This window comes from Pogoniulus pusillus, chromosome 13 (genome assembly GCF_015220805.1).
Source record: "Pogoniulus pusillus isolate bPogPus1 chromosome 13, bPogPus1.pri, whole genome shotgun sequence".
Classification (NCBI taxonomy): Eukaryota; Metazoa; Chordata; class Aves; order Piciformes; family Lybiidae; genus Pogoniulus; species Pogoniulus pusillus.
The window spans coordinates 32,150,429-32,170,152 of record NC_087276.1 but is presented as its reverse complement, the minus strand read 5'-3'; the positions used below and the strand labels follow the sequence as shown (position 1 = coordinate 32,170,152).

General features: G+C 45.2%; 1 protein-coding gene across 1 annotated transcript in view; it reads right to left on the bottom strand.

Moving 5' to 3' along the window:
* Positions 1–2,757: 2,757 nt before the first annotated feature.
* The window catches only part of MYH11 (myosin heavy chain 11), a 50,403-nt gene continuing 33,436 nt past the window's right edge, over positions 2,758–19,724 (bottom strand). Inside the window, exons 20-42 of the mRNA XM_064153891.1 lie at positions 19,546–19,706; positions 18,994–19,102; positions 18,044–18,175; positions 17,563–17,769; positions 17,101–17,238; positions 16,377–16,500; positions 15,896–16,067; positions 15,121–15,333; positions 14,837–14,981; positions 14,546–14,752; positions 13,545–13,649; positions 13,305–13,457; positions 12,645–12,893; positions 12,206–12,418; positions 11,320–11,532; positions 10,840–11,001; positions 9,841–9,969; positions 9,215–9,303; positions 8,869–8,992; positions 8,534–8,742; positions 7,885–7,993; positions 7,165–7,337; positions 2,758–3,455 (exon numbers count right to left, since the gene is read on the bottom strand). Of these exons, the coding sequence (XP_064009961.1) occupies positions 3,317–3,455; positions 7,165–7,337; positions 7,885–7,993; positions 8,534–8,742; positions 8,869–8,992; positions 9,215–9,303; positions 9,841–9,969; positions 10,840–11,001; positions 11,320–11,532; positions 12,206–12,418; positions 12,645–12,893; positions 13,305–13,457; positions 13,545–13,649; positions 14,546–14,752; positions 14,837–14,981; positions 15,121–15,333; positions 15,896–16,067; positions 16,377–16,500; positions 17,101–17,238; positions 17,563–17,769; positions 18,044–18,175; positions 18,994–19,102; positions 19,546–19,706 (3,675 nt within the window). The 3' untranslated portion in view covers positions 2,758–3,316. The remainder of the gene's footprint in view (positions 3,456–7,164; positions 7,338–7,884; positions 7,994–8,533; positions 8,743–8,868; positions 8,993–9,214; positions 9,304–9,840; positions 9,970–10,839; positions 11,002–11,319; positions 11,533–12,205; positions 12,419–12,644; positions 12,894–13,304; positions 13,458–13,544; positions 13,650–14,545; positions 14,753–14,836; positions 14,982–15,120; positions 15,334–15,895; positions 16,068–16,376; positions 16,501–17,100; positions 17,239–17,562; positions 17,770–18,043; positions 18,176–18,993; positions 19,103–19,545; positions 19,707–19,724) is intronic.

Below are 19,724 nucleotides of genomic sequence, written 5' to 3'. Positions count from 1 at the left end.
TATGCAGAGGTAGGTGTATTTCTGCAGGGAAGCTGCTTGGCTCTTTGTGGGATGTTTGCTGGCCAGAGTCTTGCTGCACACAAACCTGTCTCTGCAGTGGTAACATGGGTTTGTAAGCCATGACTCGCTGCCAGGAGCAGGTCATAGCTGCAGGTGAGGAATGCTGAAAGCTTTAGAATACTCGAGACACCCCAGAGCTAACAGCAAACTGGGAGACTCTGGGCTGGCTTAGCAGAGACAGCTCATTTTTTGCTTCCCATACTGTGGCCCATAAAGCCTGGCAGTTGGAGGAAGCAGAGGAGCTGATTAGGTTCTGAGAGCTAACACTTTAATGGATGGATTTTACTGGTGCCCAAACCTGCCCTTTTTAATGTGCCGTGGTTTGGGGTTGTTTTGGGATGTTTTGGTCTTGTTGTTGAGAAATGCTTTCATCTGTTCCTAATGTAGAAATGTTTTTTAAAGCTGAGAAGTCCTTTATGCTATACAAATGCATGTAAGTAGAGAATTATTTTTAAATAGTTTCTCCTCTACACAATAATACTGCATTTTGGGTTGCTTTTTAGATGAGTAGATTCACTAACAGTATATTAGTGTACCTTTTGGAAGCCTGCACTTCAAAAATAATTGTCATTAAACAATTTTTATGCGCTTTGTGGGTGCAGGGGACAAGAGAATGCATAAATGTATTGGTTTGTTTAGTTATGTTTTTCTGTTTGGGGTTTTTGGGTGTTTCATGGTGGTTTTGTTTGGTTCTTTTTTTTTTTTGTGTGTGTGTTTTATTTTAAGAAAATGTTGTGAAAATAGCCACTGATGCATCTGTTTCCTTGGGATAGGATATACCCACAGACCATTGCCAGGTCACCTGCAAAGCTGGCTTGCCTGGGGAATGGAATAAAGCTTATTGTGAATGCTAGTTGTTGGTTCTTTTTGGGTTCTGCAAGTTGGTGCTCTGGTTTATGCACAGATGTTTGCTACCAGTTACTCCTCTGTTTCTGATCAATAAAGTTGGAGAGGCATTGTTGTACTGGATGACATGCAAAGATTTTCTTGCATCTTTCTTCTCATGGTTTCCTACCCTAAAGAATGTAAATACTGCCATAGTTCAATATGCTTCTGGGCTGTACCGTGCTCCCTTAATCTTGAGCCTCTGCCCTCCCTCTGACTGGGAGCTGACACACTTCTCTTGCCCATGAGTAGCAGGCCTACTGTATGTGTGCTGGCACGTGGGCTGTGCAGCCCAGAGGGGAACAGACAAGACAAGCTGCGTTTTCCTTATCTTTCCAGAATTTGCCTGCTTGCTGAACAAGTTGGCTTGTGGTCAGATTCAGACACAGCACTGCGGTAAGGCAGCAAGCTGCACAGCTGTGCCCATGTTGTTAGGTGTTTTACAGACCCATCATTTATGTGGCTACGGCTGTAGTGAGACTTGCGAGAAGAGACCTATACCCATCTCCCTGCAACCTCCTTTCAGGTAGTTAGAGCAGTAAGGTCCCCCTTTATTTTGGAGAATGGTCAAAATCAGACCAAAAACTCTGTAATTGTGGAGAGGAATTTTTTTTTTTTTGGGGGGGGGGGGGGGCGGGAAGGAACTCCAGTTCTGCCACCATTGCAGAAAGATGTTTCTATGGTGTTACTAAAGAAACCCTTAACTGCTTGTTTTGCCAAAAAACTTTGGACAACCGGGACTGGAACCTGAGTTTCTTAAGTTCTAGGGCAATGCTCTAGCCATCAGACCAACATCTACCAATTTGCATGTGAAATCCAGAGTAATTCCTTTTAGAAGGGCTCCAGGTTCAGTGTCTTGGTTCTGCTCCAAGCACTGGTGCTTAAGACCATTCTGTAAGAAGTCTGACTTCCTGGGGCTCCTCGCTTGCACAGGTGCGAACTCGCAAGATGTGAATTTTAACAGCTAGCTCTTAGTCTTCCACGTGCAGAGACAGTTCTTTGACCTCCCATTCTGCTGGCTAAATACTGCTTAGTTTGTATCTCCAGTTAATCTCTGTGCTTTCTGGAACATTGCTTAGATGTTGCATTAGCTGTCAAGCGGGTGTTTTTGAGTGACTTGCTCTCCCTGTGGTCACGCTGCTGTACGACCTAGGAGTGAGCTCTTTGTCCTCCGGGCTTTGGAGCATTCTGCTCCTGGCTTTGCTGTGCGTGGCTCTCTGCTGCCACAGCGTGCCCACGGAGATGGCTGCTGTCTGCAGTACTGGAACGGGACGGATCTAGTAGTGGGCTGCTGTCCTGTTGGAGTGCACCAAAAAAGAAAGAACCACGTGCTGATTGCTTAATGCGGAATAGCTTGGCTGGGTTCAGCGTGGGCTGCTGTTTCTGCTTACTTTTCACCCTGCGTTAGTTGGAAATAGCCTTCCGCGTACAGAATATGAGGGTGGTTTCAGATGTCTAGAGCCAGACACTGCCTGCTTTCCAGCTGCTGCACCGGAACGCTGCGAGTGTCCTGCAGGTCTTGTCATAGCCTTGGATGCGACAAGGCGTCCTAGGGCGCCTCAGCACTGTCGGTCGTAATCAAAGCTTTCCCAGGTACTTCATGCCATTGTATGTCTAGCTCAGCGTGCAGAGTTGGGTTTTTTTGTTCTTTCCAAAGCAGTTGCTTAGGAGAAGCTCAGGTTTTTGTTCTAGTGCTTAGAGATGACCTTCTCAGAAAGGTATCTGCGCTCTGCAGAAGCCCTGCTACGTCCCTCATTCCCTCAGGCGTGCCGTGTTGCACCCAGGTGAGAGCTCTACACAGGAGTACTGGAGTGGTTTTTGTAGCCTTTTATTAGCGTGTAAGCACATCCATGGTGCATCGAAAACTGTAACAGTTGACTTAATTTGAACAAAGGATATTTTATTTTTCAGTAAGTGATTAAAAAGGCACTTCCACCTTGTGAATGGTGCATCAGGGGTGTAATAACCAGGAAAAAAACCCTGTGTTAATTGAGTAATCAAGACAAAATGAAAGTTGCAGAAAAGATTAACTAACCAATGCCTTTTTTTTCTTGCAACAGTCTCATAAATCCTGTGTAAACTGTAGTTCACTTGGATTTAAATCATCTGAGTTACTGTAAATCACTTTCTGGAGTTTTCTCAAAGTCAATTATGCTGAGTGTTAAAAGCCCCCTACCTGTTCAAACATCCTTCATGATACAATAGATTTTGGAGTACTTTTAGCATCAATCTATACACGGGAGACAGGGCAGTTGTGCTTTCATCTTTGTCAGAGGAGTGGGTGTATGTGGCCTTGACACTACGAGCAAACTTACACAGTGCTAACTATCCTCCTCCCTCCCCTCGCTGCAGTGCAGTTTTTGAAGCGTGCTTATTCACTGGCTTTGGTTCCATTGAAATCTCCATCTCTGGCATCCATTTCTTCATCACCTCCTTCTGTTGCATTCTCAATTACTCTTCTGCCTCCAGATCTGCGGGGTGGGGCAAAAGATGCTGGTTCATTTCCCCTCCTGCAGTTAAGAGTTAAACAATGAAATCAGCTGTTAGGTCGTTGGCAGTGCTCACAATAGGCAGTTCGGTAAGGATGCCTGTGGGGCTGATGGTTTTAAATGCAGAACAGCTAAGAGCCGTGGGCCTCTACCACAGCTTTGTTCTGTAGTCATTTGTGGACCGAGTGGGACACCCAGTTGTTTGAAACGGTGATGGGATTCCTGGTTTTAGGCTTAAAGTTCTCGTCTGAATAGTCTCCTCTGCTCCAGCTCTCCTCTACTCGTTTTGCCGTGTTCCTCTATGGGGACTGCAAGTGGTGCTCGGAGGGAATGGGAAAGGGCATTGCTTGCGCGCACAGCAGCGAGGGAGTGTCCTTCCCGCCCCTTTGGAAAACACGGGGAGAAAGAGAGCTTGTGCTGGCTCTCTGACTGGCAGGCTGAATAAGCCCTTCTCTTGCTGAGGGCCCCTCAGGCCTGGGACTGGAGCAGTGTGATGGGCAGCCATGTCCTGCCCACAGGCCCTCTGCGGTCTGCCTTGGTGAGTGCACCACAGGACACCTCTGTCCTCTTGGGTTGTGCATGGCTCCAATCACTTTCCCAAGGGAGAGAAGAAACCATCACTGCTTTGGAACTGTTTTAACTTGGGAGCTGATGCTTAACATTGCAAATGCCTTGCAAAAGAGCTTACAGAAAATGCTGTTCTCATCCTACCCCTTTTCCTATCCCATCTGCCTCCCATCCCTTCATAGCCACAGCCCAAGGCAAGGACATGTTGGTCCTTAAGGTTATTTTTTGGGAGGTGTGAGCAAGTGAGACAGAAGATGGATTTATCTCTTCTTGGCCTCCATTGCTACTGTGCTACAAAACACTTCAGTTTTGTAACATGGCCTCTCCCTTACCCCTCATTAAGCAAACCTTTGTAAAGGCTTGAGACTACAGAAATATGCCATAAAATAATGGTCACTGAATGTTGGGCCAAATTTACTAATTTTGTGTTAAATACATCCATCTGCCAGTTGGGGTACAGCAATCATGCATAAATATTTAAAGGCTTGTCTTGTCCTTGCAAAAGGCTAAGTCGATGTCCCTCCTGAAGCAGCTGTTTAAGACTAAAGTTCAATCTTCCATATGAGGGCAGTGGGTGAACATTGGCTGGACAAACTTCCTGCAAGTTGTGTTTCCAAGGTGGAAATGTGGCATGTAGTCTGTTTTCCACAATTCTGCCTTACAGTCAGTGTGAGCAAGAAGCTAGCTGGATAATAAAGCTTCATTTATGATCTGCTATTAGTTAACCTTAGCTGTGGTGGTGCTGATGGTATGTGTTGAATACAAGGTTGTGTAATTTCAGCTCTGGCATGTGCTTGACAGTCTAACAGCAGTGTTTGCTTTGTTACTGCTGGTTAACAAGAGTCCTGGCCAGATGAGTGAGTTCGTAAGTTCTTGTCAAGGAAGGCAGAGCCTTTCACCCTCTTGGACTCAGCTGCTTCCCAGTCACTTGTAAGGTAATTCACTGAAGTGCTGTAGGAGAATGTGGGGCTGGTGAGTAACAGCATGACTCTAAACTGTACCCTAAACTTTAGCTCCAAAGTGAACTCCCTGTCACACTCCAGCCTCTTATTAATGTGAACTGTTGCAGTATGTATAAAATTAATACTTCTTTAAACTGGTTCTGGAACTTTTTGTTTATATCTGTTCCTCTTAAACAGGTTTATGGGTTGGATAATATTTGTGTGGTCTCCTGCATTAGTAGCCTAATACTAATGCCTACAGCTGAGACAAGCCTGAAGCATTAGCAATTGCTTAGCATCTCTATTTTCAGTCTCTTTGAACAAGTGTTATGGGAGTAGTGCTTGGATAGTAGTCAAACTGGAAACCCCAGGCTGACTGAAAGGCAGGTGCAAGGACAAGGCATCCTCTTTAAATATTTGTATGTTTGCAGCAAACCTCAGCATATGTAAAAGAGAAGATAAACAAATATTACAAGGCAGTGTCCTGCTCTGTGTTTCACTGGCAGTAGGCAAGCAATGTAACGTCTGTAAGGTAGTTCTGAAAGCCCAAGTAGTAACTGCTTGTAAGCAGCACAGGCACAGAGTGCTGTGTAATGAAGAACAAGACCTTCTCTTTTCTCTCTGTGTAGTGTATGTGTGATAAATCACATGCAAGTGAGATCTTCTGAAACCTTGGGTGAGTTAGGTGGGATCTTGCCTTGGTGGCAATGTCACCATGTGCCAGAAATAACCTGTGGCACTCTATTGACATGCTGTGATACTTCATTAGTCCTTTTAATGAGGTTTACTCATCAGTGGTGTATTTAACGGTTTAATCTTTGGCTGTGTGCAAACCTGAGGTGCAAAAAAGGCAATTCTCATGCATAAAATGTCAGAGTACTTAATTGGGTACTCTTGGTAGAGCTTGTGGGAATGCACGCTGGTAAAGCTCCATCAGTAGGTAACCTACTGGCAAGAAAGATGGCTTGCTGCTGAACTGCTGGTGGTAGCTAGCTTATTGTAATATTTGTCTTGGTAAAACAGGTTAATGCCAAGATAGCCAAGCCTTCACAGTTTGCAGAAACCTCACGTAACTGTCACTTGGGCCAAAGAAAAGGGGAATTTGTGCAACACAAGCTAGCTGCAAAGTTGAAGGCATGGTACCTGCTTAGTCATGCGAAGGTTCCTGTGTCCCTCTGAAACAGAGATAGAGAGTCCCAGGCAGTTAAACTAAGCACATGGTCATGGTCAGAGGTAGGTAGATTACTTTCAAATAATTAAACAAAGCACATTACAGCCAATTACATTACATCTAGATAAACCAAAAATGAACCTATGGGTCTCTATGTAAAAAGGGCTGTGTCTAGCCACTCCTTTGTAAAGCAGCCAGGAGCATGCACCACACCAGATGATGCTAATGGGAAAGGCTACCACATCCCAAACTTCACTTTGAGCTGAATCTGCACGTGGCAGTTCATGTGTTACTGTAAACACAGGCAAACTGCTTCAAGACCACAGCTAGACAGGGGCTTTGCTTTCATCTGAAGTGCTAATGGGTTTAAGTAGAAAGCAAATCTTTGTGGTGTGATGATGTAGGTAGAGCAATCTTCTTATAATTCAGATCAGTCTCTTTATGCCAGTGAGCTGTTTTCTAACCCCGGGAGTGCAGGGATGTAGCAGACAGGTCACCGCTTCCTCTCTTTCCCAGTCAGCTTTAACCAGAAAATGCAAAGGAACAGATTAATCTTTTCCTTGGCCTGATGACATTGATGTGATGATGCTGAATCCCTGATGTGGTGGTGTCTAAGACTTGCCATGGTCGCCGTGTGCAAATTGTGCATGTGTAGGTGTGCAAAGCACAGGCATTTCTACCCCTTGGCGACTGCTACTGTACAGACAGATACAGCCGTTTTAGAAGGGGTGTTTGCAGAAGCAACCAAGCCTAATCCTGTTCCTACTTAAGCCAGCAGGGGTTTTGATTAGAAAAAGAGCAAGGCCCATGTCACTTGATCACACTCTTTCATCCCACAGCTGAAATCTTGAGGCTGCTGCAGTCTATGAGCTGCTCTTCACCTTCTGACTTTGGTCTTTTGCTGTATCTGCGCAGCTAACACAAGGAGTGTGTTTGCAGCACTGTCAGTGTCTGTTCTTGAGCTGATTTTGTTCTCACTTTTTGTATTTTAGTTCTACGTTTCAAGGCTGTCAGTGTGTGGGAATGGCTGTCCCAAACAAGGGCACTCTACCTGAGCTTGCTCTTCAGTGCTGCAACCTCACGGCCCAGGGCTTCGTTACTCTCTGTGGCTTCATCCAGTTCTCTCTGCAGCTTCCTGCGGTTTGCATTGATACGCTGAGACTCCTCCTCAGCCTCCTCCAGCTGCCTCTTCAGTTGCTTCAGGCGTGTGTTGCCCTTCTCTGCCTGAGGGGGAATTTTAGAGTAATGTTTTATTTCAAACTGATCCCTCATTTTAATTTCTTTCTTCTCTTGAGAGTTTTATTGAAACATGGCCTGGATCCAAGTTAGGAACTTAAAATCTAAACCCCATGAAAATACATTTGCTTCATGAAGTCCATTTGCCAGTAGTTACTGTATCCAGACACTACCTCCTTTCTTCTTCCGCACAGTCCCACCTTTGCTTTCCTAGCTCACAGGTTAGTGTGCGTTAGGTGATGCTAAACTTTTAAATCAAAATGTGTTCACCACCTCCACTCATGTTCTGTGCCATCCTGTCTGTCACTGGTCCCTTGGAGTGGCAGCTTGCTGACTCAAAAGGACTAGGACTCTGGCACTTGGCATGGACTGTTTAGCAAGGGGCTGTATAGCTCTGCCAGCATAGGGCCCAAGCACACAGTCTGCTTTCTGGAGGGCCATTTCTTCGAGGCAAACCACAGAATCTTCCTTTCTTGGGGTAAAACCTGAACCTCCCTGTGCCCCAGACTAAGACCATCATGACATGGTCTGATACCTGATCTTTGTACTGCTCTGCCTGTTTCCTCTCATCCTCCACCTGCAGCAAGGCATCCTTCAGCTTCTTGTCCTTCTGGCGCAAAGTCTTGGCCGCAGCCTGCTTCTCTCTGCAAGTGACAGTGCAGCGGTTAGTGACGTGGAAGGTCTGTGCTCTTCACCTGCTTTTGTCATGGTGTGAAACTGGCACCAAGGACCTGTGTGTTAAAGGCCTTACTGAACTGAACAGAAGAGTTCTAAGCAACACTTAAAGGTGCTGTTCTGATGAGATCAGATACCCATCCTTGCTGTATGCTGGAGGTGCTCCAGGAGATCTGCTCTAAAGCACCGGTGATTTCCACACCAATCCTACAAATGGCACAGTGTGTTATGGCAACTAACATGGCAGGGTTGTAGGGCAGCTACTTCAGAATATAGGGGAATAAATCCTTGCCTTAGACACCGGCAGAACTTTTCAGCAATAAAATGGTTCTTAATCAGAAACTGAAACAAATGCAGTTCCTGGCCATATGTCTAATGTGAAGAGAGAGACTTTATCAAGCCTCAGTGGCACTGAGAGCCTGATGACACAAGCCCCGTATGCCTTTATTGACTTTGCCTCAGTAACTGGAACAGTGAATGGACAGCTGTGCCCTTTAGGAGACCAGTACCTGGCTTCCTGTTCCAATTGCTCTTCAAGAGAAGCAATTTTGGCCTCCAGAGCAGCAATTGTAGCTTTGAATTTGTTCTTCACAGCTCCCTCCATCTCCTGTAGCTTGCTCTTCAGCTCTTTGTTCTGCCTTTCTAGTTGCTGCCGAGCATTTTCATTCTTCTGTGCTGCTGAGCGCTCTGTTGCCAGCTCATTGTTCAGCTGCTCTGCCTGCAAGGGCGAGAGTGGCTGTTACCGAGAGCAGTGACAGGTGCAAACCTCCAAGTCCTTGTCCAGAACCAGAGAGCTTCTGCTGGAGCACAAACAGGGAGGGACAGGTGCTGGAATGGGTTCTACCTGCTGTACCGCTTTCCTCATGCGATCACCCATTGCCTCTATGTTGCTTTGCTCCTCTTCTAGCTCTTCCTCCAGCTGTGCAATTCTTGCCTCCAGGCGCCGTTTCTCGTCCTGAAGGCTTGCCCTGTGAGTTTAATGAGTCTGATCAGTTAAATGTGTCTGAAGCTACTGTGAAGTGAGAGCAATTCATCAAGAAAAGAGAAGTGGGCATTTCAGTGCAACTAGTCATGTGTGTGCTGTGATGTCCAGACCAGATGGCCGTGAGCAGGTACATAGCTTCTTTTGGCAAACACCTGATGTTCAGCAGCATATCTGCAGCCCGGTGAATGATCCAGGCTATTCCTACCTTGCAGAAGCAGCGCTTGCAAGCTCCTCTGCCATCTCTTCTTTCTCCAGATCTGCTTGTTTGCGAGCTCTCTCTGCAGCAGCCAGATCCTAGGAGAAAAGGAAAAGGCAGCATGGTAACAAACATAGCAAGTGAATGTTAAAACAGTTACAGCATGATACAGAGGGCTGAAAACTTAGCAAAACTGGGGAGTCGCCCTTTTAATGCAATAAATTCTTGTCATAAATGCTAGGGAAGTACAATAAAAGACACTTTTTCCAGCCTGACAGCTGCTTTCTCTTTTATTTGGTTTAGTTGCAAGAAGGTAATTTAGTACATGTAGGAATAATAGCAATAAGAAGACTTCACGTATTCATAGCTACTTAAAACAATTTATGTTGGGTCATCCACTTAATTTCCTTGTAAGACTGGTGAGCTGGGCCTTCCTCCAAGGGCATTTGTTTCAGCTTGATCTGGCTATGCTCAGATGCACACCCAAAATTTTAGTGGAGTTAATGGAGCACATGGCACTTGTTATAGGTGCTGTTGGGGATGGAAAGCTCTAAGTATTTCATGATTTCACTTCTGTTTTGCTGCTGAGGCTCATGTGTTGTCTGCTTCATATTGTTCTAAGTTTCCCACTTTACCTCCTGAAGCTGGATGAGTTCTGTTTCCAGGCCCTTTGCTTTCTTCTCATTTTCTCTGGCTGTAGCAAATATTTCTTCTCTGGCAGCCCGTGCATCATCCAGCTCTCGTTGGTAGTCCTTCATCTGAGCCTTGTTGAGAAGAATAACAGAGATTTATATTTCATAGAATCATAGAATGGTTTAGGTTGGAAGGGACCTCAAAGCTCATCCAGTTCCAACACCTTCCATAGGCAGGGACACCTCCCACTAGAACTCAAGGCCTCAATTTTTGTCTGGCTTTCCTGTGACTGCAGCAGAAAGCACCATGGCCAAAAGCAAAGACAGGTATCTACACAATCAGGATGCTGGCTTCAATGGCATTGTCTGGAGAGATCAGCTAGCATATGTTGGCAAGGTCTGAAATGCTCTTCCAGAAAAGCAGTGCTCCTACTTGCATGCTCTGTCCTTTGTCACACCTCTTGTCTGTGTCTCCTCTGCATATTTGAATACATGTGCAGTGGTAATCTTCATGCTCCATCTCTCTCTTGTTTGGCTGCCAGCATGTGACAGAACAGTTGATATGGGGACTTGCAGCACAAACACAGCAATGGTAGTTCAGAGACAAGATCATTTCTGAACAGTCTTTTTGCTTCAGAGTCAGGTTGAAAACAGGTCTGAAGCCCTGTAAGAGGTTTTTATCCTCTAGCCCTTTCTCTCCATGGGAATCTGTGTTTTCCTTCATGTGGGAAGTCAGTAGCAGATGAGCTCTGACCAGAGAATTTTGGGAGGTCTCTGCAGTGATGAAACTTAAAGTTTTTGTTCTTTGCTATGTGAAGTTTTCCATTGTCATTCCCACTGTGCATTACAGCACAGATCCTTTCATCTGGGAGCCCAGCTAAAACTGCCCCTCTAGCCAATCATCTGCCATAGGCAGCAAGTTCACAGGTATCACCTAACTTCTTTATCATGGCTGTACAGAAGACAGCAGTGGGAAAAACCTGTCTTTGTGGGATTGCATACCTGCAGTTTGCGGAGCTGCTTGATGGCTTCCTCCCGACCTTTGTTAGCAGAGTCAGCTTGGCTCTCCAGATCTTTCACATCCATCTCCAGCTTCTTCTTGGCTGCCGCTGCCAGGGCACGTTGCTTCCGCTCATCTTCCAGTTCCGTTTCATATTCGTGGAGCTGATCATTAAAGAGAAGAAGCGAAGCTCAGGGCAAGGTTCTGCCTGTGTCATATGTTTCATGTAATACAGGTTGTGGTGCTGCATTGCTGCATCTGTAGGCAGCTGTGCATCAGCTACTGGCACAAGGGGGAAAAAAAACTGTTAGGCAGTCTTGTGCCTTTCTCAGCCCAATAACCTGCTTGCTCTGTATTTTCTCTACCAAGCAGGGGGCAGTGTCAGGTTTTCTTACAGCGAGGTGCTTTTAATAGTGGTGTGAGGCTGGGACTTTCAGCTGGCTTGGTGCATAATTTACAGAGGTAATAGTAGGGAATGGTACCTGTTTAAGGAGTTGTCTTTTCTTCTCCTCATTCTGTTCATCTCTGGCTTGTAAATCTCTTTCAAACTGGCCTTTCAGTGCCTGCATGTTGACCTCCAACCTGAGTTTGGCATCCTCAGCGGCCTGTAGCTCATCCTCTAGCTCTTCTAATTGTGTCTTCATCTCTTCTACTTGCTGCTCAAGAGTGCGTTTAGATTTCTCTAGCTCATGTACCTTTTGAGCAATGAGAATTTAATAGGCTTGTTAGAAGAAATAATTCCAGTTAAACACTCTGCCTGCAGTATAGGCCACGTCTGAAAGCATCAGCTGTGGGCAATGAATGAACTCATCTGCACTGAAAATGGCAAATTAGTATTTTTTCCTACACTTGCAATCTGTCTTAAAGTAACCTGAGATTCTTTTTGCCTCAAATGCTCAGTTTCGATCTAGTCAAGTATCATAATTGCATTTATTTGGTATTAGAAGTAATATTATGTCACTGTAAAAAAAAGAAGTGATTGACAATGCAGCAGTGGAAATCTGCTGCAGCTGTGTGGGTAAATACTAGGTTTGTGGCGAAGACGGCTAATGAAACCAGATTTGTGGAGTTTACAACTTCAAAGCTACTTAATACACTAATAAATTAGTTAGCATATCTTTAATGTTTTTTTCAGTCTTAGAAATCAGTGCAAATCTGCTTGAAGCCATGTTAGATAGTAAAGCTGGGTTACTGTTCCTTGGAAGCTGGGGCACAACTGGAAGACCCTTTGAATTCCTAATGAAATACCCGAGCTTGCTGGATGGCTTTGTGTGCTACAGAGGACTTCCCACACTGAGCACAGCCTTCTGCTCCTTAGTCTCTAGTTTAAGTTGTTGTTGTGGAAATCATTCCAAGGTCAAAACTTACATTCTTGCCAACATCATCTTTGGAGCTAACAAGATCTTCCATTTCAGCTTTCAACATTTTGTTCGTTCTCTCCAGTTCTTCTTTGGCCTCCAAAGCTTCTTCAAGTGCTCGGGCCAGCGACAAAGCCTTTGTTTCCTTTTCTCTAGCTTCGGCTTCTGCCCTGTCCCTTTCATCTGCGTATTTTGAAGAGATGCTTTTCTCTTCGGCTAGCATCTGTAGAGTTAATAGAGGGAGTTATTAGTAAGGATATTTTCTTCTTGTGCCTGTCTTGTCAGGTGTCAGTGACAGAGACAGATGCCTGCCTTTTGGCAAAACTATACAACTACACCATTTATCTGATCTGTGTGTAACTAAGCGTCAGTTGATTTCTTGTCCCTGCCTTAGCTTTCACCAGACCAGTCTCTGGTGAGGTGACAGCACAGCAACGGAGAACCCGTACCTGGTCAAACTTCTTCTGTTTCTTCTCCAGGTTGGAGACCAACTGGCGCTGGTTGTCCAAGTCTACCACCAGGTCATCCAGCTCCTGCTGGAGTCTGTTCTTGGTTTTTTCCAGTTTGTCATAAGAAGCAGCCTTTTCCTCAAACTGTTGTGTGAGACTTTCAATTTCCTTCTGAAGTTTCTTTTTACCTTCTTCCATGGTTTCTATTGTGATGGTATATTCCTGTAGCTTCTTCTTAGAGTCAGAGAGCTGCAATTTGAATTGAGAGGATAAATGTGTACTGCTTTGTTGTGACTGCTGACAAGGTGGCCAGAAACCTACTAATGCCCAGGAATCTTACCTAATTTGACCAAGGTAATGCACCAAGTTACTCATCACCCAGCCCTCAAAAAAGGAGGTAGACCACAGCCCTAGTAGGCACATAGAGGCTTAGTGTGCAAGACTAAATGGGGAGCTACCTTACATTTGTACCTGTTCTTGAGGTCACACTTTAAAGAAGAGGGAAGCTGCTGGCTCCATTGTGGAGCTTCACTGATGCCATCTAGGCTAACAGCACTGGTTCCCTGACTGTGCCAGTGTAGCTCTACAGGTCTGGCACCTCTGGAGTCATTGCCAGATCTGACAGTAGCAGAGCTAGTGATTTATATGTGGCACTGATACCTGTATTGTCAGTGTTGAAATATGCCTCTCCATATTTTGTTTTGCTTCTACTTCTTCATCCAACTGCTCTTGCAAGCTGTTCCTCTCGTCCTCCAACTGACGGAGCTTGGTAGACACGTTTAACTTCTGCCGTGTTTCTTCCTGCAGCAGCTCCTGCAGACACCACATCAGTTGACAGTGAGATTTCTCTATAGTGCATTTCATTCATGTTCTGTGAGCTGCCAGTGGCTGCAAGCTTACCTGCGTGTCTTGTAGCTGAGATCCTAGAGTTGCGACGTCTTTGGTCAGTTTGATCGTCTTGCTTTCCGCCTCATTGAGCAAAGTAGTAACATTTTCAACCTCAACCTAGGAGACACCAGAGGGAATAAACTCTGTTATTTTGCACAATGCCAGAATCTTCCTGCAAACTTTAATTTGCTCCAGATTGAAATCTTAACTGAATCTGTTCCTATGCTTCTGGGTCACCTTAGGTACCAACAGTGCTTCCAGATACTGGAATTCACAACTGTTTCCATCATTTTTGTGGCCAATATGTGGAATTTGACTCCTGTGGAACTAAATCCTACATATAAACTGCAATGTCTGCATGTGTCATCTTTGTGACCTGAGTATTGAGACCTCCAAGGTCGATTGGCATTGTTGCCTAGTTCACCTTAGTAGTTTACTACTATGTATCAAACCCTAGTCCTGTTCAGAAGGCAGCTCTACAATGTTCCTTTCAATGACTTGCAAAGGGGCATGAGGATTTCATGGCTTTTCCTTCCTCTTCCCAGGTCCGGCAGAAGTTGATACACTACGATTCTATTTTTAATGTATCCAGTCATGTAAGGAAGAGGTTAGTGCTGCTGTGACAGGCGTATCAATAAGCTTCAGCGTCATTTTTCTCTAAGCACATCTCAAGTGTTTAATAGCTGTCTAATCAACTTCCAAGAGTCTTATCAGGGTTCTCCACTACCCAGAACCAGATGAACTGAAACTGTGAAACATGTGGCAGTCACTGAACTAGTGGTGGCATTGCAGGCTGCAGTGTGTGCAGAGTGGTGGTGGGGGCTAAAAGCTCTCGCTTCCAGAGACCGTGGCAGTAATTGTTTACTCGTGTGCTAATTGAGGGAGGAGTCCAGAGAAGGGCCAAGTGAGAAAAGCAGGAGTGTTTCAGCTGAAGGTTCCTCCAGATACATTACATACTCATGAGACTGAACAAGCCAACCTTCCCACGGTCCAAGTGCCACAGTCCTTCCTACCTGTAACTTATGCACTTTCTCATTGAGTTCCGTCCGAACACGCTCTCCATCAGTGTACTTGGACTGCAACTCTTGTAGCTGTACTTCCAGCTTCTTCTTCTTGTGCTCCACATCTTGTTTGGCCTGATTCAGGCTCCTGACTTCATTAGCCAGATCAGCATTCTCTTTCTCCAGTGTCTGCTTGTTCTTATCCAAGTTTGCTTTAGCCTACAAGCAGGGAGTGAAGAGAGATGTATAAAAGGAGGCTTTGCTACCTAGTGGATATCTTCATTGAGATGGATTTATGTTTACCCGTTTAAATTGCTCCAGCTGCTCTGTGAGCTCTTCCACAGCTTGAGTGTGCTTTTGCCTCATCTCCTGCACCTGGGCTTCATGAGTCCGAGTCTCCTCCTCCAGAGCTCTCTTCAGGACGGTGACCTCCTGCTCTCGCTTTGCCCTGGAAGGTAATGTGTGTGAATGGAGCAGCAGCAGGACAAAATGTTCCAGTTCCTGGGGAAGCAGCACTGCTGCACAGCTCCTAGAGTGTGTGTGCTGAGCCTGGTGACATTTGTGACCTGTGTGCTGCATCTCCATACCTGAGCTCCTGCTGGGTGGCCGTGGTATCCAAAGTATCCTCAAGCTCTGTCTTAAGAGCCTCCAGCTCTTCACCTAGGTCTCTCTTTTGCTTTTCTGCTTTGTTTCTTGCAGCTCTCTCAGACTCCAGATCCTCCTGGAGGTCAGAGATGTGAGCTTCCAGTTCACGGATCTTCTTGAGGGCATTGTTCTTCTGACTAGTTTCATCTTCAAGCCTGAAAAGAAAGTATTTAATTTTATATATAATATATATATTTTAATCACTTTTGGGAGATCAATATACAGAGATTAAATATGTATAGGTTCTGTGCAAGACAGTAGCAAGAGTATGCAAAGAGTACCAAAGAGACTGGTGCAGAAGGGATCTGACATCGGGACACAGAGCCTGGACATGCTGATCAGCTGGCTCAGGAAAAGCTGTGGCTGAGTGTTGTCCCACTTCAATTTATACAGACTATGGAATGGATCAGGGTTTCACTCTTAAGTCATTTCTGCCTTTTGCCTATGAAGCGAGTTGTTACATTTCGTTCTTCACTTGCCAGCACTGCCAATGCCATCGGGAAGAGGAGTTGTTGCTGCTGTCCTGAGGCAAGCTCCAGTGCCCATGGGCAAACAACAGCATTGTTTCTCAGGAAGGAAATTTGGATAAGGGGGAAAGCATGCAGGGAGGATGTAACTGAGAGATGAATCTCATGGCTGTAGCATCTCGCTATCTAGGGAGGTGAGACACATTGAAGTCTGGAATTTCAACCTGTCTGCAGATTCAGAAGCGAGTACCTGGCTAGAGCAGCCTGCAGCTCTTCTTCCTTTTTGGCCAGTTGTGCCTTCAGCTCAGCGATTTGTGCCTGGAGCTCTGCTATCTGTTCATGTAGATCACCTGACTCCCCTTCCAGCTTCCTCTTCAGTTTCTCCAGTTCTTGTCTGCTCTTCTCTTCTTTCTTCAGTCGCACTGAAAAAGGGTTTGGTCATGGGAGTGCAGTTGTGAAGGAGTCTTTAATCTGGTCATGAACTTAGGCAAAACACTGTTCTGGTCTCCTGTGGGGCCGTGCATTGAAATACAAGTATTGCACTGGGGAAGCAGCCTGCTTCTCCAGGCTGTCTTCAGAGTTTTGGTTGCTTGCTTGGTTTGGGGTTGGTTGGGATTTTTTGAGGGGGGATGAGTTTGGTTTTGTGGGAGGGTGGGGGATGGGGACACGACAGGGGAGGGACAGCTTGCCAAGGCAAAAAACCTGGTAGAAATTATTTCTGTTCTTGTTACCTTCAAGTTCTGAAATCATAGATTCATGTTTGGTCTTCAGCTTTGTGAGATTTTTAGCTTTTTCTTCTTCCTCTGCAAGATTTGTTGTCAGATCACTTATTCTTTCCTCAAGGAGTTTTCTTTCCTTAAGAAAAATAAAATACTTCTGTCAAGTGTCTGTCACTGGTGGTCATGAAAACAACTCTTTGCCAGCTGAAAACATACTGTCTTTGAAAGCTACATGTTTGAGGTTGTAGTGATACATTTCAATCTGTCAATTACCGAGAAGCTGAGGAGTGATGTCTTGCACTTCCACTCTCTCTGCTCAGCTGCTGTCAGAACCCTGTACTCACTCTGCTGGCTGGTAAGCACAGGATGCAGTTCAGAGGAAACACCCCCTTTCAAAAGTACTGGAATCCCTCTTTAGTCCCAGTTTTAATAACAAATTTTGGCTTAAATTAGCTGAAAACCAAGAGAACTATTTACTCTACTTGGGACCATAAGCACTGGTTGTGCGTAACTGCTGTGAGTATTTTGCTTGAAGATATTTTTACCATGGCAGGTCTCAAACCCAGCAGTTTTACACAGTTTTGAACTGTTTTCATGAACGAGCAAAGATGATCAGAAAGCAATCTGACAGGGGCTGGACTGATGGTCTGGGGAGTCTGCATAGCCAGGAGCATTGCTGTTGTTGAAAGAGGAGGTTTTCTCTCTCAAGGTAAGAAAATGGCCCCACAAGGCTTACCTTGGTTAGCTTGTTATTCTGATCTTCCATTATGAGGATATCATCTTCCATTTTCTTTATCTTGCCATCTGCTGTCACTTTTTCAAGTTGCAGTTTCTGCCTTGCAGCTTCTTCTTCTTCCAGCTGTTCCTCGAGGTCCTTTAAGGGGAAAAAGAAATCCACAAAACATGAATTCTCGAAATAAAAATACTACTTAGGTAACAGGAAATGCCTAATGTTTGTCCCTGTATGTGAGGAGTCTTGTAGAGTGCTGCTTTTGTTAAGAATTGGACAGTCTAATGTGTGGTGATTTAGTTAGAAGGAAAGGTTTGCTGAATTTTGTGGGGATTTTGAGAAAAGAGGACTTAACATTGAGATGCTGTGTAGCAAGGACTTCCATAGGCTATGGCTTGCCAGTCTCTGGGTGTTTTTTCTCTAAGAGGTACAAGTTGTTCTCTCTATTTGTCATTTATGCCTCCTTACCAGCATTTGTTGTTGCATCTTTTTCTTCTCTGCTTGCAACTGCTGGCTGCGTTCCTCCTCCTCTTCAATTCTGGCTTCCATCTCATGGAGAATCTCTTCCAGCTCTTGTTTCTTAGCAGCTAAACGAACTCTCATCTCTTCAGCTTCAGCATACAGTTCAGTTTCTGCCTGAAGCTGTTCCTGGAGGAGGTTCTTCTCCTCACAAAGCTACGCAAATAAAATGGATAGGAATTTAAGTCTTGGATGGTGAATAAATTGTCTGTGACTAGACGAGGCAGTCCTGGTGCGCAGGGAGGCAGCTCTACCGTGAGACCCACTGTGGGTGTTGGGGGTCTACTGAAGGAACTGGGAGTTTGTCTGCACTAAACTTTTGGTGTGAATACAATTGTGAGCAAAGAACAACCCCCCCTTCTCTTGTGAAAACATCTAGCCATGGGGAGAGAACAGCTAGCATTTTCTAGAGGCTTGCAGCTGGGAATACCTGTGAGTGTTTCAGTTCCAGCTCCTTCAGCTCACTCTCTGCTTTTTGCTGTCTTTCTTTAGTTTTCTGTAGTTCTTCATCCTTGGCCTGCATTTCTTCTTCTTGACGGGTGACTTGCAGCAGTGGCTTCACCTGAACATGAAAGGTGTTTTTAAGAATGGTTCCTGTCAGTGTTCATCTTAATGAGCCCAACACATAAAGCTGCCAGGCTGACTGGCACTGATGGCAGCACTGTCTGTTGGGGCTCAGGTAGTGGACAAATATTGTCCTGCCAAGCTTGATGTAAGCATCTTTAAGCTAGGAAGCTTCTGCAGTGTTGCTCTTGGCCATCTCTGTCAGTTCTTAGGGCTTCGTGAGCACTTCTGCCTCCAAAAGTGTCACTTTTTGAATGGTTCCAAGCCTGGTTTTGTCCACTGATCATGGTCAACAGCTCCATCTGCATGGAAAGGCAACATGCACACACAGGTGTGTGCTGCTGCCTGCTTCTGGCTGCAGAGGAAGTTGCCATCAGTGCAAGCAGAAACAGTTTTCTGCATCCAGACTGAAGGCTATTCTGGAGAAGAGTACCAGGCCTCTTCAACAGAAAACAGACTCAAGCTACTCAAGTGCCTAGCAGGAAGATGCCCCAGTCAGGGAACTCCTGAGCCACTGAGTGCCCTGTGGACATATAAGTGCATTGTCACAGAATTCAGTTTTACTGTTGTCTTATTCACCCCTGTGAAGTGAAGTACCCAACCATGCAAAATCTTTGAAGCACCTCTGCTTATCTAGTATGTTTTCTTCTGAAGCCAGGACTAACCCTGATGCTAATGCATTATATGAGTATCTCAGGCCCAGAATTCTGTGGAAGTGGCGAGGCTTTTGCCGTCAGCTGAAAGGGCCTTTGGACGAGGCGTGTGCCTGACAACATGCCTTTGCTTTCTGTTGGAAAGCTGAGCAGAGCCACTTACTTTAGTGAACAGCCTCCACCATTGCCAGTTCCTCAGCTTCAGGTAAGCAGCACAATTTCTTTGGATAACCTTCATTGCAGTCAGCTGTTGCTGTCTCTTGGCAAAGGCTCTGTCATTACAGATACAAAGAACATTGGTTCAGGCTGAGAACAAAGGTGTCTGCAAGATACCCCTGGTAAGCAAAGAGCCATGAAAGGCTCCTGATGAGCCACGTGGTTTCAGAATGTGGCACAAAATCTTTCAGCAATTCAGCAATGCCTGCACTCTCGAAGAGAGGTGATCACTCTGTTCAGCTTTCTGATGTTCTGTGAAACTCTTCTGGCTTTTAGCTGTTTGCACTCTTTAGGTCATAGCCTCAGAAACCTTACTGTACAGTGTGTGTGAGCAGCCTCTCAATATAATTGCTTCCCTGTAATTACACCAAAAGGAATGAGTACTCCACTGGGCGCATGCTGAGTTCTAGTGCATTATAAATAACAGCTAACAAAACACAAGAGCACTTCAGTTTTTTGATATACAGAGAACATGAATGTTCTTGGAGAGTATTCTTACTTTCTTGCTAGGTAGCCACGGCACTGAGCCTGGAATGTGATGATAACATCTGTGATCTTCAGGTCTCTCTCTTCTTCCAGATGAGCCAGAACGCCAGTTCTGAAGAAGATTTTGCTCTGCCCAATTCTGTACAAGTTGGGATCAAGTTCTAATGCTTTGATCTGGAAGAAAACATGGAT